The sequence below is a fragment of the Chlamydomonas reinhardtii genome, chromosome 2 (genome assembly GCF_000002595.2).
Source record: "Chlamydomonas reinhardtii strain CC-503 cw92 mt+ chromosome 2, whole genome shotgun sequence".
Lineage (NCBI taxonomy): Eukaryota > Viridiplantae > Chlorophyta > Chlorophyceae > Chlamydomonadales > Chlamydomonadaceae > Chlamydomonas > Chlamydomonas reinhardtii.
Window position 1 is genome coordinate 582,422 of NC_057005.1, and position 16,672 is coordinate 599,093.

The window sequence follows — 16,672 nt, forward strand, 5'->3', positions numbered from 1 at the left end:
CATGGGGCTCCGGCATCAAGCGGAACTGGCTTCTGACTTGAATGCCTCAGATACCCATGCGTGGCTATACTCTGCACACCGTGTGACCCGAGTCATGTTGTTATTCAAATGGCGGAAGTAACGGAGTTCTTCTCGCTTGAGGGGAGTCCGGCCAACCCCGTCGTTAACCCCGCGCCAGTTCGCGACTTGTATGGCTTTCCCATTTCACCGCCATTTGACGAGTTATTTTTAGCATACAGCAGAGTGTGGAATGAGCAGGAGGAGGAGCGCGAGGCGCACTGGGCTGCATACCTCAGCACTCAAGCGGCAATCGCGGGCAGTGGCAGCTTTACGGACTTAGCGGACCTGTGCGACTATCTTCAAGATGCTGTCACCGTGGCACGCGATGAGCGCGAGGGCTCTCCGCGTCGAGAGGAGCTCGACAAGCTGGTGCAGTCCGGAGTGCCCTTCACCGTTCGCGGGCGTGCGTGGAGCGTTTTCCTGGATACGTCGGTCCGTAAGCAGAAGAACTATTATGCGGTGAGTACGTTAGTGCATCGGCAGCGAGCTAGCGCCTCGGTGGTTCAGCAACACCCAGCTGCTGGTCAGCGTTCTGACTGGCGAGGGCGCTGGCAGCACGCACGCCTTCGACGCGGAAGGTCGCTGCGACTATCCCGGATTCCCAACCCCGCCCCCCTCCAGCCCTCTACAAGGCGGAACCGAGAAGGCGCCAGACCTCCAGACCACTGTCGCCTCCGCCTCACGCGCCATCGCCATCGCCCCACCCCAGCCTCCCTTCCTACCACCCGCCCTGTTTCCCCCTGTGTCCCATCCCCCTTTCCTCTCCTGCCGCCTCCTCCACTCTCCGCCTCCCACAGGACCTGGTTCAGCGCTGCCTGGGCGATCTGGCGCACCGCGGCGCTCTAGAGATGGAGGAGATACGGGAGCAGGCCGCGGCGGCCAGCTCCGCGCTGCAGGTGCGGGAGGGCACACAGGGCACAGCGGGCAGGGAGGCAGCGAGGACGGGAAGGGGCCGGCGTACGGGCGGGCGGGTCGCTGTTAGTTCTGGCGAGTGGGCAGAGGCATGGTAGGGCGAGAGCAGCTGTGAGCAGCAGCGCAGCGGGAATGGGCGGGGCGGGGGAGGGGGATAGTCGCAGCAACACTGGGCGTGATGTTAGAGAGCACAAGAGAAAACACCACCGACTGTGTGCGTGTTACATTTATGATTAGTTATTAGGGCAGAATACGCGCGGGGGGGAGTACAGGCGGGGAAGAGGCCGGGTAAGGACAGGGCGCGCTGAAGAGCATCGGTGCACTGGAGGCATCTCAGCTGGGGCATTGAGCTCATTGATACGGTACCCTGCTTGTGAACACTCCCCCTAACCATGCCCTGCCTGGCTCCCACCCTCAGAACGCGGCGGAGCAGCACGGCCTGAGCGGCTACACCGACAAGACAGAGGCCAACCTGGCGGTGTGGCGGGCGCACAGCAAGGTGGGAGGGGGGGGTGGCGGAATGTGTGTGTGTGTGGGGGGGGGGGGGGGTAGTGCGGTGCGGACGCGCACCTCTGTGCGCGTGACTCTTTGCCGCTAGCCCAGTGCTCACTTCCCCCTTGCTCCTTGCCCCTCCTGCCTTCCTCTTCTCTGCACCCTCCCCTCTTCGCCCCTCCCGTCCCCGCCCTCACCGCCCTCCCTCGCACCCGCCGCATCCCGCAGACGTGGCTGACCCAGATCGAGAAGGACCTTCCGCGCACCTTCCCCGGCCTGCAGTTGATGGAGACCTCGGGGCGGCCCGCGCTGCGCCGCGTGCTGGCCGCCTACAGCCTGCACAACAGCCGAGTGGGCTACTGCCAGGTGCGGGGGGCAGGGGCGGGTGGCAGGGGCGGCGGGTGGCGGGGTTGACCGGCGGCAGGGGGGTTGGGGGCAGTGCCTGCTTCGGCATGCGCGGACGCGCGGCGCGTGGTGCGGCGCCCGTGCTTGCGTCGGCGCTGTTCTACTTCTTCCCATGCCTGCTAAACCTCCGCCTGTTCCGCCTGTTCCGCCGGCGCCGGCTGCAGGGCCTGAACTTCGTGGCGGGCACGCTGTTGCTGTTCCTGGACGAGGAGGACGCGTTCTGGTGTCTGGCGGCGCTGCTGCAGGACATACTCAAGGGCTACTACGACGTGGACATGATGGGCATGCAGGTGGGGGGAAGGGTGTGTGTGTGGCTGTGTGTGTTTGCGTGTGTGTTGGTGTGTGCGTGTGTGTGTGTGCGTGTAAATGTGTATGGGTTGTAAATTCCAGCCCAAGCTACACCGAACCCAATGCAAAAGAGCGAGGAGGAGCGAGGGAGGGGGCAGGACTCCACGCCGCGCCCCTGCCGCCACCAAGGTGCCGCCCCAGCCCTCATGCCCCTGTCCCTGTCCCTGCACCCCCCCTCCCCCCGAGACTGCAGCTCATGCGCTTCCACGATACTCCACTCCAAGTGCTTACGAACCCCCTCGTTTTGCTTCGCATTGGCTCGCCTAACCCTGCACCTCCCGCCTCCGGCTTCCCTCCCCCTTCCCTCCCCGCCCTCCCCCCCCCGCCCAGGTGGACCAGCGCGTGTTCAAGCGCCTGGTGGCCGAGCACTTCCCCGACCTGTCCGCGCACATGGAGGGCCTGGGCGCCGACGTGTCCTGCGTCTTCGTCACCTGGTTCCTGTGCGTGTTCGTCAACTTCCTGCCCATAGAGGCCTGCCTGCGCGTGTGGGACGTGCTGTTCTACTACCGCTCGCCCACGGTGCTGTTCAAGTGGGTGCGGGGGAGGAGGGCGTGGCTGCCTGACTGGGGTGGGGTTTGTGCTGGTGGGTGCCGGAGACGGGAGGGCGGGAAGGCAGGGTGAAGGAGGTGGGAGGTGGGAAGGGATGTTGAGATATTGTCAGGAGAGAAGGGCGACCCGCGAGAGGACGGTAGCGCCAAGCGCCGAACTGCTCATAACAGCACCCTCACCTGCCCCCCCTCATCCCCCCCATACTACTGTTCCTGGCTACGCCTTCACTTCTTAAATAATCATGAATGTAATACCCACCCTCCGCCTCCCCGCCTGTCACTCCCAGGACTGCCCTGGCGCTGCTGGAGGTGTTCATGCCGGCGCTGTTCCTGTGCGGCGACGTGCTGGACGTGCTGGACTGCCTGCAGTCCATGGCGCCCTACACCTACGACTCCAACAGGCTCATCAGCCACGCCTTCGGGCCCACCTTTGACGGCGTCACGGACGCGCGGCTGGCCACGCTGCGCCGCGAGTACCGCGAGGAGGTGGAGTCGGAGGCGGACAGGGCGGAGGAGGCGCAGTGGGAGGCCAGCCGGAACCAGGTGCGAGCAGGGAGGAGGGGAGGGGAGGGAGGGGGAGGGGGAGGGGGCCGCAGCAGGGGGGCGGGGTGGCCGGGTGGGTGGAAGGGGCTGTTTCGACCAGCTCTGGGGAAGCAAGAATAGGGCCGGGAGAGCCGAGGGGCTGTGAGGCAAGAGGGGCGCATGACCCGTTGAGGCAAGCCATCCCGAAGCCCAGCGCAAACCCCGGTGCTTCCCCATACGTATTCGCGCGCGGGCGCAGGCGCAGGCGGCGGCCGCGGCGGCTGCGGCGGCGGCAGCTGCTCAGCAGCAGCAACAGCAGCCCAGCAAGATCAGTGTTCTCAAGATGCTGGCGCGCGGAGTCAAGGAGAAGCTGGCCGGCGTGGGCGTGGGCGTGGGCGGCGGCGGCGGCGCTGGGACCGGCGGCAACAGCGTTGAGCGCGCTGCGTCGCCGTCGCCCGAGTCCATGTCCGGCTCGGCGGCGGCGGTGGCGGCGGCTGCTAGCGGCGGCAGTGGCGTGCCGGTGGTGGTGGGTGCCGGCGGCGCCGATGAGCCGCTGCTGGTGCACACGCCGTCCATGCGCACGGACGGCGGCGCGGGCCCGGGCGGTGGCGGTGGGGCCGGCGGCGGCGCGGGGGCGGCTGACGCCGACAGCGAGGACTACAACCGCGTGACGGGCGAGGAGGCGTTTGAGCAGGTGGGCTACGTGGCGCCGTCGGAGCTGTCGGAGAGCGGGCCCGGCAACACGGCGGTCCTGGTGGCGCTGCCGGGGGAGGACGAGCCGCAGCAGCAGCAGCAGCAGCAGAGGGCGGCGGCAGGCGGTAACAGCGGCAGTGCAGCGGCGGCGACGCAGGCGGCAGCGGCGGCGGGTGACACAGATCCGCTGGGTGTGCTGGCGGCGGGCCTTACGGCGGCTGCAACCGCTGCCGCCGCGGCGCCGGCACCGGCGGCCGCGCCGTCGGCCTCCGACCCCGCCGCGGCGGACCCGCTCGCGTTCCTCATGTCGGCGCCCGCCGGCCTGCCCGCGCTGTCAGTGCCGTCGGCGGCGGCGTCGCTGGCGGCCGGCGCCGACGCCACCGGCGGCGGCGGCCCCGCCTCCGCCAGCGCCAGCGCCGTGACCCGCTGCCAGTCCGCCGTGGAGCGCTCCGCCCCCAGCTTCATGTGGCACGAGACGCCCAAGTGGATCAGCATCCGCGCAGCGGGGCACAGCGTCTCCGCCGCCGCCGGCGGCGGCGCCGGCGGCGTTTTCGCATCGGAGCCGGCTTCGCCTGGCGGCGGGCTACCGCCGCTGTCGCCTTCGTCGCCGGCGGCAGCGGACGCCGCCGGAGGCGGCGCGCTGGGTGGCGGCGGCGGCGTGCACCCGCACGAGCTGATGCTGACGGAGGGCCGCACCAAGTCGCGCCTCAGCCGGCTGCCGCCGGCGGGGCTGGCGGCAGCGGCGGCGGGCAAGGGCGGCGCGGCTCTGGTCCTGGAGGGCGATGACGAAGACGAAGAGCCGGAGGAGGAGGAGGCCGCAAAGGACGGCCGCGCTGGGCTGCCGGCGCTGCGACTTGACTTCGGCGCCGCTGCTGGCGCCGGCGCTGACGGGGCTGCTGCCGCTGGTACGGCGGGCGTGCCTGAGCCTGCGGGGTCTACGGCGGCGGCGGGGGCGCCGCTGGCCGCTGAGGCCGTGCCAGAGCTGCCGCTCCTCGCGGCCACGGCTGCGGCTGCAGCCACCGTCGCTGCCACCGTTGCTGAAGCGCGGGCCGCCGCCGGTAGCGCCTCCTCGGCCTCGGCCGCGGCCTCTCTGGTCAGCGGGGCGGCGGCGTTTAGCCAGGTGCAGGCGGCGGACCAGGCGCGGCGCGCGCAGGGCGGCAGCAAGCAGCGCCGCAGCGCCAAGCCCTGGGAGAAGATGGTGTGGGAGATCGCTATGGCGCCCATCCGCCAGGCGGAGCGGCAGCGGCAGCGGCAGCACGGCGCCGGAGGGCACGGCGCGGAGGACGCCTCGCAGCCGCAGGCGGACGGGGCGCAGGGTGGCGGCGGCGGCGGCGGCGGCGGGGCGGCTGACGCCGTGGCGGGCGCAGCAGCTGGAGCCGGGGCGTCAGGTGTGGAGCCGCGTCCCGGGACGCCGCCGGTCGCCATCGCGTCCTCGAACGGGCTGGGTGGCCTGCAGCGCCCCCAGCAGCACCAGGGGCGGCAGCAGCACCCGGCGGCTGCCATGCACCACCACCAGCACCACCAGCAGCAGCACGGCGGCGGCGCGAGCAGCGCGGCGGCTCCTGGCAGCTCCGTGGGCAGTATGTTGATGGTCATGGACGAGCACAGGGAGTCTTCGCCGGTGAGCCGGTCACCGGAGGGGAAGGGAGGGGGCAATGCTTTTCTGCTTGGTAACGTCTGGTTTTTGGCAGTGCCGCGTGTTGTAGCCTGGCAACAACCGGTGGGGTCACCGGTGGGTACGGTGCGGCTCCTGTAGTCTTGAAGCGCCGCTCATTGCGTCAATGGCCAAAACGGATCCCTCAGGCTGAGGCGCGGGATGAGTGGGTAATCATGTCGGCACCCGGGGAGGGCTCCATGGGTCGGGCCAGTGGCGCCGCTGCGATGGCGGCGGCCATGGCGGTGGGCGGCAGCGGGCGGCCCGGCGGCGGCGGCGGTGGCGGCGGCGGCCACTCGGCCGCAGCAGCGGGGACTTCAAGTGCGCACCATGGGCACGGTGGGTGCAGCACGCGCATAGCAGGGCACGGGGAAGGAAACACGGTGTGAGCGTCTGCAGTTGGCCCCCGCCCACTGATGTCTTGTTGCGCCTGCCATCAACCCGCCAGGCGGCCTCCATAACCACTTTGCCGGAGGCGGCAGCGGCAGCGGGGCCCACCCAGCCGCCTCCGCGCCGGCGTCCCAACACGCGGCCGCAGCCGCCGGCGCTGGCGCCCGGGCGGCGGCCTCACAGCCCGCCGCCTCCGCCAACGGCAGCAGCGCCCACAGCAGCCGGACCAGCGGCACCGGGGCCGGCGGCGCAGCGGCGGTGGCAGCGGCAGCTGCGGGCGGCGGCACGGGCTGTGTGGGTGCGGCTGCGGGGCCGCAGGAGGACGGCATGGCGGGCGCACGAGGGGTCGCGGAGCTGCGGGTATGTGTAGCACCGGGTGTTCGTGGCAGATCGGATGTGGTCCCCGCCCCTGCACCCGCCACCTCGTGCCGGCACCTGCTCTCCCTCTTTTCCTTCACGCTGCTACCCGAACAGCGCCCTCATGAAAGTACTCATCCATGCCTGGACCTCCCGCCGCCTGTCTGACCCCCTGCCGGACCCGCTGCCTCGCCCCCGCTGGCCTGTACCCCCACCCCCCACCCCCCGCAGGAGCGGCTGGGTGTGGCTGACATACTGGACCACCACACGGCACTGGCGGCCCGACTCAGGGCACACCAGGAGGAAAAGGCGGCGGCGGCGGCAGCGGCGGCGGCGGCAGTGTCCACGGCGGTGGCGGGCGCCGCGCCCCCGGCCGCCGGCGCGCCGCCCTCGCCGCCGGGCACCCCCAAGGCGTCCAGCGGTGCAGCGGCAGACCCGGCGCAGGACTCGAGCGGCCTGGCGGCCTCGCTGCAGCGCCTACTGGACGAGCTTACATCCTCCTTGGCGGCTGCTACAGCCTCCGCCGCTACAGCCTCGGCCTGCCCTGCGGGCGGCGGCGGCGGGGCCAGCGGCCTGTTCGCGCCCATCGCCGCCGCCGCCGGGGGCCTCGGCCTGCCGCTGCAGCCGCCGCCGCCGCCGCCGCGGGGACCCGTCACGCCCTTTGACCAAATGGTTGTGGCACCCGGCGGCCAGGTGCGGCTACAGCCCACGGCGGCAGCGCTGCCGCCGCCGCTGCGCCCCATCTCTGTCACTGCGGCGGCGGCTTCGCCGCTGCCCGGCTCGGCTGAGGGCAGTCTGCACGGCTCGACGTCGTCACTGGCCGGCACGCCCAGCGCGGCGGCGGCGGCGGCGGCGGCTCAGGCTGCGCAGCCCCTGCAGCTGCAGCCGCTGGCGGAGCTGCAGCGGGCGGCGGCGCTGTGCTCGCAGCTGCGGGGCGGGCTGGCGGACAGCCGGCGGCGTGGCGCGGAGGGCGAGGATCTGCTCAACCAGGTGCGTGTGTGAGTGTGTGTGGTGTGTGTGTCTGGGGGGGGGCGCGTGGATGTGCAGCTGGCCTGGTAGTAGTGTGGGTGCAGGCGCGGGGGCGGGGGCGGCGGTTGAGAGGTGGCGGGGAGGTGGGGGCATGCTCGCAGGCATGCGGCGGCATGCATGCCTTAGTGACGCCAAGTAGGCGCGGCGCGGCGCAGCGGAATGTACGGCGGCATGCCGTCCACATCAGCACGGCGCGGCCCCGACCCCAAACCCAAGTTGCCCAGCCGCTCGCACCCTGTGTCACTCCACCCCTCTTCACCCCCTTCCTCCTCCTCCGCCTCCTCCTCCACGCCTCCTCCCCCTCCCTGCAGTACGGCGTGTTGGGCGAGGTGCTGTCCGAGAAGCTGGAGGAGGTGGTGAGGCAGCTGGCGGAGCAGCGCGGCACATACGCGGCGCTGGAGGCCCGCTACAACCGCGTCATGCACCAGTACGCGGCGGCGGTGGGTGGCTGGCGGCGGCGGCGTGCGGGGGCGGCGGCGGGAACTGCGGGGCGCAACGGCGGGAACTATGGGGGGCGGCGCTGGTGCGGGAGGTTGGGAGTTGGGTATGGGTGAGGAGCTATGGGTTCCACACCGGTAGAATTGTAAAATGTGTGTGAAGGGGGAAACTTGAAATCGAAGTAAGGGGGCAAGTGGGTTTCCAAGTTTGCTGACTGCCAGGACCGGCAACCGCCCCACAGAGTGTGTAGAAACGGTGGGGGTGCGGGGTGGGGGTGGGGGTGGGGGCTTAACTTGCCCATTGAGACGGTACTTGATGTGCGCCCTCCCCTGTATGCCCTCCCCCCTTGTGTGTGCAGGAGGACGCCAACAGCGACAAGGAGGACGCCATCCGCCACCTGCAGCAGCGGCTCAGCTTCGTGGCGGGAGCGGGGCCAGCAGGCGCGGCGGCAGCCGGCGGCGGCGGCGGCGGCATTAGTCACGCCGGGGGCAGCATTAGTCACGGCAGCCACGGCGGGCCGCTTGCGGGGCTGGGCGCCGGCGTGGGCGGCAGTCAGCTGATCAGCGGGCTGACGAGTGTGCTGGGGGGGCAGCGGGGACACCACGGCGCGGCGCAGGGGCCGGGAGCGGGAGGCGGAGGGGGAGGGGTTGGTGGCCTGGGCTCGGGCGCCCCTGTGAGCGGCGGCGGGGGCTTGTTGGGTGCCGGCGGCAGCGGGGTGCTTGTGGGCCATGCCGGGCAGGGGACGGGGCCATTCTCGTCGGCGGCGGCGAGCGGGGGCAGCGGGCTGGGTGCGAACCTGTTGAAGCTGGGGGTGAAGCTGGGGGTGAAGCTGCGGGGGCAGGACGAGGGGCAGAATGAGTCATGAGGGGGTGGCAGAGGGGCCTTGTGTTGGGGCTTGGGGGTGGGGCCCGTGGAGGTTGGGTTGGGATATGTGTATTGCATGCAGGCTTAGTGTGTTGAAGGGCTATGCCTGGTACTGCCCGCGATCACACGCTGCCGAGCTTGGGCTGCCCTCCCCGGCTGCGGTGCAGTTGTATAGCGCGCGTGGGGACGACGTTGGGCGATGACGGATGCTGCTGTCGCGTGCAGGACGAACCCTATTATCAGACAAGGTTGGCGAGGTTTGCTTGTTGATAGAACACAGGACAAGCAGGGAGCCGCAATGGACCAATACACTAGGGCTGTGAAGTTTAGGGTTTGCCAGGTTCGAGAGCAGTCTCATTGAAAGCATCATGGAGAGGACATGTTGTAACTTTATGACCTCGCGGCTATAGCGGTCGCTGACCCCGTCGCAACTCGACCGCCCGCCTGACCAGCGAGCTCTCCGGCCGTCGGAAACCCGCGGACACTGCGCTCACACCGCATTTGCACCATTACGAGCTTGCGGTGCACACAAGGCTATTGTTTTCAGCGTGCAGGAAGCACAAGGGCAGCTTCCTCGCGGGGTTTGTCGATGCGAGTTTTGACAATATATGGAGGGGAAGGGTTCGCGCATGACGTGAAAAGTTCACACGGAAGTCGCTTGGTAACGCCAACATTTGCTACGCTCCAAGCTTCCATGTGGGCTACAACCATGGTATTGCGCCCGGAGCGCGGGCTTAGGCGCGTGTGAGCAGACGAGCGACTGTGTCCCTGGCTGGATTCTCGGCAACGCTACTGTATAGGAAACATACGAGTATACAAGGATATGAGTGCATTATACGTAAACCCCCGTTTGAGAATGCCGAGCTAACCGTCGGCCCCCGCCAAAGCTTTTCCTCGACCAATATCATCCCCCATGACACGGTATCAGAAAAGACGACTACGCTCTACTAAAAAAACACTTAATTTGTAGGCTCGTACGCCCGCCTTTTCCTTCGCGCCAATCCGGCTTCCCTCACTCGATAAAAGCCAGCTCGCCAGCCATTTGAATGTTCATAAGTCAGGCGTGCTCGCCGGGTACATAGGTGCAAACTCACGAGCCGGCTAAGGCCCTTGTGTCGCCGTTCGACTGCGCTGACGAATCGTCGGGTTGTCGCACCTCCATACGCACCTCCACACGCGCATCCTCTCGAGCACCCGGTGGGCTTCTGGTAACGCAATGCGCTCATCGAGCGCGTGTGCCGGGCCTTTGGCCCTGGCCGTGCTAGTGGCTGCGCTCGCATGCGCGTCCGCGTCCTCACGCGTCGCCCTCTACATGAGCGAGTCTGACGGCGTCCTTGATCTCAAGTGGAACAACGGTCCTAGCAACCTGCAGAAGCAGCTGGTTCAGGCTGGCTTTGACCTGAAGGTCGCCGCTGATGGCCAGCCCCGCCTGACCGGCGTGGACGCCTACGTTATCCCCGCCCAGAACGGCCACACCTTCTACTCTGCTGCTGAGGACATGTCGGCGGTCGCCAGCTTCGTCGAGAACGGCGGCCTGGTTGTGATGCTCGGCGGTAATGTGGAGGCTGACCGCGAGTTCGTCGCCAAGGCACTGGGCTACCAGGGTAAGCATAGTAGCAAACAACGCTGCTCTACTCTGAGTTGTAGCGTAACGGATAGAGGAAGGTCATGCCATAGTAGTGTGTTCAACTGCCCGGTTTCTTTTCCTAACATGCACCGCTTCGCCAGGCTCTTGGTCCGCGTGCAAGCACGCCGGCTGCAACTCCAAGTCGTCCCAGGGCGTGCCGCTGCTGGCGGAGCAGGCTTCCAGCTTCTTCTCGTCCAAGGCCCAGGACGCCTGGCCCGCCTCGCTGGAGGATGCCAAGACCATCAGCTTCAACACCTGGTGCCGCCACGAGGACGTTGAGGCCTTCACCATCCCTCTGTACACCGCTGCTGGTGACGAGACGAAGGTCGCCGCTCAGGTGGGTGCGCACTGGCGGTGTAGAACACGTGCTTGTGGGTGGACGCAACGTGACTCGCACACACGAAACACCGTAACAGCACCCCACAGCGTGTCCACAACATTTATCCTTGCTGTCGTGCGTTCGCTCATGTTTCGCTCTCTTTGCTCCCGCTCCCTCATTCCTCAGGCATTCGGCAAGGCTGGCGTGTCCGGCGCTGTGGTTGTGCTGGGCTACAGCTGGAAGGAGGGCGCCAAGGCCCGCTGGGGCGAGCTGCTGGAGAAGCTGGTGTCTGACTTCGCCGCCGGTGCCTACGTGGTCCCCGCTCAGGGCAACGCTGACGAGCACCCCGAGGCCGTTGACTCCGTTCTGGAGTCCGCCGCTGACGTGGCCGATGAGGCTGCCGAGGTGGTGCGCCGCTTCCTGCAGAGCGCCGCCGGCACCTACCCCTCCCCCGCGCCCACTCCGTCTCCCTCTCCTTCTCCCTCCCCTTCTCCCTCGGGCACTGCTCCTCCCAGCCCGCCCTCTCCCCCGCTTCCCCCTGGCATTGCTCTGGTCGTTGAGGACTTCACGGTACGTGGTGTGCATCAGTCACGCGGAAGCTTTCTAGCTGCATGCTTGCTCTGCATCGTAGGACTACTAGTGTGTGCCCCCTTTCCGCACTGCTATATGACCTTTGCCTAAGCCTAAGGAACTGTGAAACTGTTCATCCTCGCAGATCACCATCTCCAACCAGGCCCTCCTCAACATCACCGACCCTAGCAGCACCGACACACCTGCCGAGGTTGAGAAGCTGGTGAACACCATCAAGAACCTGCTGTCCGCCTCCGTGGTGGGTGTGTGCATGCACGTGCGCGGTGCCCGTACACGCGTTTGACTGTGATGGCTCGTGATCGCGGGGGTGTGCGTGCCGGTAGCTCTGCTGTGTGTGCGCATAACTGGTGTTGCGGGATGGGCATTGAGGCGCGGTTTGCTACTACGTGATCGTGTGACCTGCTGGTAACAAGGCGTCCGCACAGACGGCTGCGGTGCCCTGTCAGCACGCCCGCGTGATGCCATGCTGAATCTTACCTGACCACGGCGATTCCGCACGCCCCGCTTCCGCACCTTGCACAGGGCCTGCAACCCGAGAATGTGCTTATCCGCGGCATCCGCTGGCGCTACGCCAACGGCACCGTCGTCACCGTTGCCTTCTCATCCGGTGGCCTGCGCCGCATGGCTCTGGAGATGAGCGCCGGCAAGGTGTTCACCCACGACGAGATTGTGGACAAGTTCGGCACCGCCCTGCCCATCCGCCGCGCCGTCATGGAGGCCAGCAGCCCCGCCACCGAGGATGACCTGCTGCAGGTGCGCCCGCGGTCGGGGTCGGGGCCGGGGCCGGGGGTGGCGGGTGGTGCTTGGGCTAGGCGTGACGGAGGCTCGGTCCGTGTCAGCAGATGGGGAAAACTGAATGCGAGTGTGGGTGCCTGCGGAGTCGTGTCCGTACTGTTTCAGGGGCGAATGCTGGTACACACAGCCCCTCACCAGCTGCACACCCACGGGCCGTCTGTGGCAGATTACTTGCGTATGGATTGTTCACTTCTGTGGCTTAACACGCTTCCCCGTCCGCCCCCACCCCCGCCCACTCAGCTCCGTGATGAGGAGACTGAGGCCAAGGCCCAGATCGGCCAGGCACTGCTGGAGCACCGCCGTGTGCTGCAGACCAACGACGGCCTGGTTGTGGAGATCCTGTTCACCCTGGTGTACTACACCGAGGTCCCGCTGCCGCCGTCGCCGCCTCCCCAGCCGCCCCTCCCGCCCGGCACCATCGTCTCTCCTGCCCCGCCGTCGCCTCCCCCCCGCCCTCCTCGGCCGCCGCCGGTGGACCTGGTCGGCGCGCTGAACAACATCACCAACGGCACCGTCAACATTGTGCCCTACTTGACCCCCCTGCCGCCCAGCCCGCCCCCGGTCCCGCCGCCGCTGTTCCTCAATGTCAAGAACATGACGGGCCAGGGAACCCTGCTGCCCGCTGGGTAAGCGCCGCGCGCACCCTGGCACGCAGCCATCCGGTGCACAGTTCACCTTGCGTGTTACGCAGCCACGTGTGACCCCAGTTGCACAGCTTGACAACCGTGTGACATGTGATGTGTGCTTGTGCCGCCTCCTCCGCCCCTACGCTCGGGCACGTAACCCCCCACCCCCACCAAGCCCTGCCCCTCACTGAATGACCCCGTGCCCCCTCGTGCGTGCAACTCCCCTGTTACAGCCCCCTGATCTGGTACGACTCGCCCAACTTCGCTGCCAACAACAAGAACCTCTCCACCACGCAGCTGGTGAGCGCGCTAGTGCCTTACAGCTAGCTCTTCTTGCACCTGGAAACAAGGGCTGAGCGCCCGTGTCGCGCTGGGAAGGCGGGGAAGGATTTGGCCACGCGCGGCATTGGTGTCCGTTCGCTCATGTCCGCGCCTGTGGCTCTGTGGCTCCATAGCTCTTTCAGCGCCATGCTGCTCGAAGACGCCTCCTACCTGAATGACCCAACCTCCTGCCTCTGCCGGTGCCACCCAACACAGATTGACCCTTGGAAGCCTGAGTGCCCGGCTAAGTGCGCCGCCTGCCCCTTCTCCTGGAAGGCCACGGCCGGCAGCCTGGTGGTGCCCATCTTCTTCAAGGAGCCCATGAACATCAACCGCATCTTCATCAAGCAGGTCCGCAACTCCGGCGTGGTCAAGGTCCAGTACATCAAGTGGACCGGCGCGCCCTCGAACGGCAACTACGCCCCCGACCTCGGCCGCGTGATCTACAACGTGTCCAAGGTGCGGTGGAGGCGTGCCATGGCGTGTACAGGGCTGTGGAAAGCTCGGGGCTGATTGCCTAGGATGCTTCCCTCGTTCCTGTCCATCCCGTCGTTGTGCATGTCCCCTCCGTGTTGCTGCATGGAGAGCCGGTGTGCGCAGCCGCTTTCTGTGAATGACGCTGTTCAGCTGCCTGGCGCACTCACGCATCCCTGGTTGACCCCGTGCCCGTCACACAACAGGACGTGTCCAAGTGCCAGTCCGTGCTGTCGATCCGCGTCGGCCCCGTGAAGAGCGGCATCAACATCAAGGTGCCCGCCGGCGGCAGCCAGGCTAACCTGCCCGGCAAGCTCAAGGTGGGACTGAACGGATGCCACGGACACTTTGGGGGACTGAAGAGAGTTAGTCAGTCGTGGTTTGATCTTTCATTGCGTGGCAATGCATATGCTAAGCATGCACAGGAGCCGTAGGCTGTTCCGACCTGTGACCCAACCCCTCGCTCGTGCTTCACACAGGACAAGGCCGTTGGCGGCGTGCTCATCACCATGCAGCGCATTCCCAGCGCCGGAGCCAACTACGGCCCCTTCGTGGAGTGGGTGCGCTTCCAGGTGTGTGCGGTGTCGCGGGGGAACCTTGATCCGGGTCTATGCGCAGCGCGCGTGCGAGGTGAAGACGTGCAACCTACTCCCGGCATGTCGCGTATGCTGGCTCCCGAGTCGCGTCATCTCCGGCCGAATGCTCATGCTTCCCCCCGACTGCTTCTTTCCCTCCGCCGTCCAGGGTCGTGTGCTGTACCCTGCCAGCGTGGGCGTATACAAGACCGTCCTGGACCGCGCCCGCAAGTAAATCCGCCTATTAAGGTTGCGATATTACAAAGAAGGGACAGTCCTATTAAGCGGCTAAGCAAGCGGCGCTGAGTCATGCGTGACGGACTGCAGCTTATCTGAGCTGTACCGGACTGCGGCGGATATGGGAGCCGCAGCTTGTAGGTTGTAGGTATGCTCTTATGGATACCGATACCGCACGGAAGTGTCTGCAGGTTTTGCCCGCTGGGAGTGAGCAAGATAATTTTTGGAAAGCGGTGAAGAACTACGGCGAGCGATTCAGCCCTAGTGTAGATAGCTCACACATATGAGTGTATGCATGCGGCCTGTCTGCGGGGAGTCCGTCCATCATACCAACGTGGATCCACCGCATCAGGCACGTACAGTGCTGGAGCAAAGGGTTTTTTGGGCCCTGTCTCCGTGCTGCAGCCGATTGCGGTACCACTGCGGCGTCAAAGTTTAGTGAGTCTGGCATTGATTCCTTTGTTTTTTCCTTGTTTCTTTGCGAATTGCTGATTTTGAATGTGGTATTGAAGCAGGCTCGGACTATCACTGGTGTCATTGTTTAAGTACCGAATGTGGGTTGGGTAAGGGGTCTGACAGCCCTGCCTCCTTCCATTGGACGTCTGACAGCTCGTGGAGCAGTCTAACTCCCAAGCAGGTACAAGAGTATGGTCGCTCAAGGCTAGCAGGATGACGCCTTTCATGACTGATGTGTTCATGTGGTGGAGTGATGATATTGTGACACGCTCATTCACGTTGTTGCTGCGCACGCAGCGTGTGACCCTGCGAATTCCTCACTCTACCCCCTGTATTTCCTCATCTTTGCACGGAGCGCTAGGTTTGATGTGGCTTAGTAATACGCGTGCATGTACACGCGCCTGTAGGTAGGATGTTGTGACGTTTGATGTGGTGGGTGTGCGTTGTGTGTCATTCCTTCCACCTGGTTTTTTGCGCCAGTGAAGGACTGTCTGAACCTGTCGGTGTCGCCAGCTGCGACGGGTGCTGTTAAGCGAGAAGGGCGGAGGACAAGTGGCTGGTCAAGCGGAACGATGGGCTTGCGGGCATGGTAGCAGCTTGAAGCAGTTCTTCGCGCTGCGAGTATGGGTGCGGCTGTGCTGCGCAAATGATGTTTTTAAGCAATTGTAGCAGTAGGGTATAGAGATGAGATGTGCGCCTGGGTCGGTAGGAGATGCCACGTGAGCAGGTGAGGCAACTCGTGCTGCATTTCTATTGCGGCGGTGGGCCTCTTTCTCTGCTCGGTGCCTACACCATGCTTGCAACACAACCAAGAAGTTGCATTATCGCGTAAAGCTGAGGGCGGGCGGGCGGGCTGATGCAAGACCTGACAAATCCTAGCTCCGCGCCAGCAGCCAGGGGACGGTATGACAAGAAAGGACTTTCGCGTCAAACGCAATGTGGGCTGCACCCACTAAGCCTGCAAAACTGCGTCATCTGTTCGGTTTCCATTGGCACCATCCGCCAACTGTCCAGCCATACAATGCTGTCAAGCAAGAGGGCAGCACGCAACAAACCAAAACGCAAAAGCCTCACACCGTGCTACACTATGCTCGCCACCACTATGCTCGCCAGCATTGCCCGCAAACCATATAGGGTGAAACCTATGCGCCAGCGCTGCTTCTCGGTCGGCGTCGCTCTCTCCTCCACGTGGCCCAGGCTGCCTCCTCTGCCACGTACATGCACGCCACCACTGCGCCGCCGCCGCCGCTGCAAGGTCCTGTGCCGCCGCCGCAGCCTCCAGGGCCAGCACCGCCGCCACTCTACCATGCAGCATCTCCATCAGCGCGTGCTGCATGTTCATCTCTGAGTTGGTGTCGTGAAGCAGGGGTATTTGTCCTATGAGACTCCCAACACTCCCTGAAGCCAAAAGCCAGCCAAGTTGTAGCATGACGTGAAGTGACCAATCTGCCTAAACACTGTCCCATCACACACCCCTGCTGATCATCTCTATGCGTCCTTGCGTCATCAAGTCATGAAACTGTGATGAGAAGTGTCACGTGGCTCTGACAGCTCAAAGCGCCCTCTCCGCCCCACCAGCGCCCCTGTTGGACCACTTGCTCACCCGGCCTGCCGCCTGTCCAATCAAACTTAGCAGCAATGCAGCATCGCAAGCTTTTGGGGCGTTTATGTAATGCATGACCGGGAGAGCTCAGTGGGTGCCGGCTCAGTGGGGCTCAGTCGTGGGCTCAGTGGGTGACGGCTCAGTCGTGGGCTCAGTGGGACTCACTCACTCTACCCTCCCGACGGTGCAGGGACGCATGTCAACTCCGCAACCAACATCCGGCACGCGCTGGTGGAGATGCTGCTGGGGCACAAGCGACCTGCATCGCTGCAGACTGGCGGCGGCGGGGGTAGCGGGTGCGGTGGCAGCGGGGGCGGCAGCAGCGGGTGCGGCGGC

The 16,672-nt window shown here is 66.0% G+C and overlaps 2 protein-coding genes across 2 annotated transcripts; both read left to right on the plus strand.

Annotated features, from left to right (window-relative positions):
- Positions 1–55: 55 nt before the first annotated feature.
- On the plus strand, positions 56–9,112 carry CHLRE_02g077700v5 (uncharacterized protein). The gene is made up of 13 exons (XM_043059174.1): positions 56–519; positions 858–956; positions 1,391–1,471; positions 1,693–1,830; positions 2,034–2,159; positions 2,548–2,747; positions 3,053–3,308; positions 3,547–5,601; positions 5,784–5,973; positions 6,083–6,384; positions 6,613–7,371; positions 7,722–7,850; positions 8,207–9,112. Exons 1-13 carry the CDS (start codon positions 109–111, stop codon positions 8,711–8,713), a joined length of 5,253 nt encoding a protein of 1,750 aa, XP_042926808.1. The 5' UTR covers positions 56–108; the 3' UTR covers positions 8,714–9,112.
- Positions 9,113–9,225: 113 nt separating this feature from the next.
- Positions 9,226–15,727, plus strand: CHLRE_02g077750v5 (uncharacterized protein). The gene is made up of 11 exons (XM_043059175.1): positions 9,226–10,316; positions 10,441–10,676; positions 10,845–11,228; positions 11,374–11,487; positions 11,772–12,002; positions 12,285–12,670; positions 12,904–12,970; positions 13,208–13,450; positions 13,672–13,785; positions 13,945–14,037; positions 14,210–15,727. Exons 1-11 carry the CDS (start codon positions 9,929–9,931, stop codon positions 14,273–14,275), a joined length of 2,322 nt encoding a protein of 773 aa, XP_042926809.1. The 5' UTR covers positions 9,226–9,928; the 3' UTR covers positions 14,276–15,727.
- Positions 15,728–16,672: the final 945 nt, after the last annotated feature.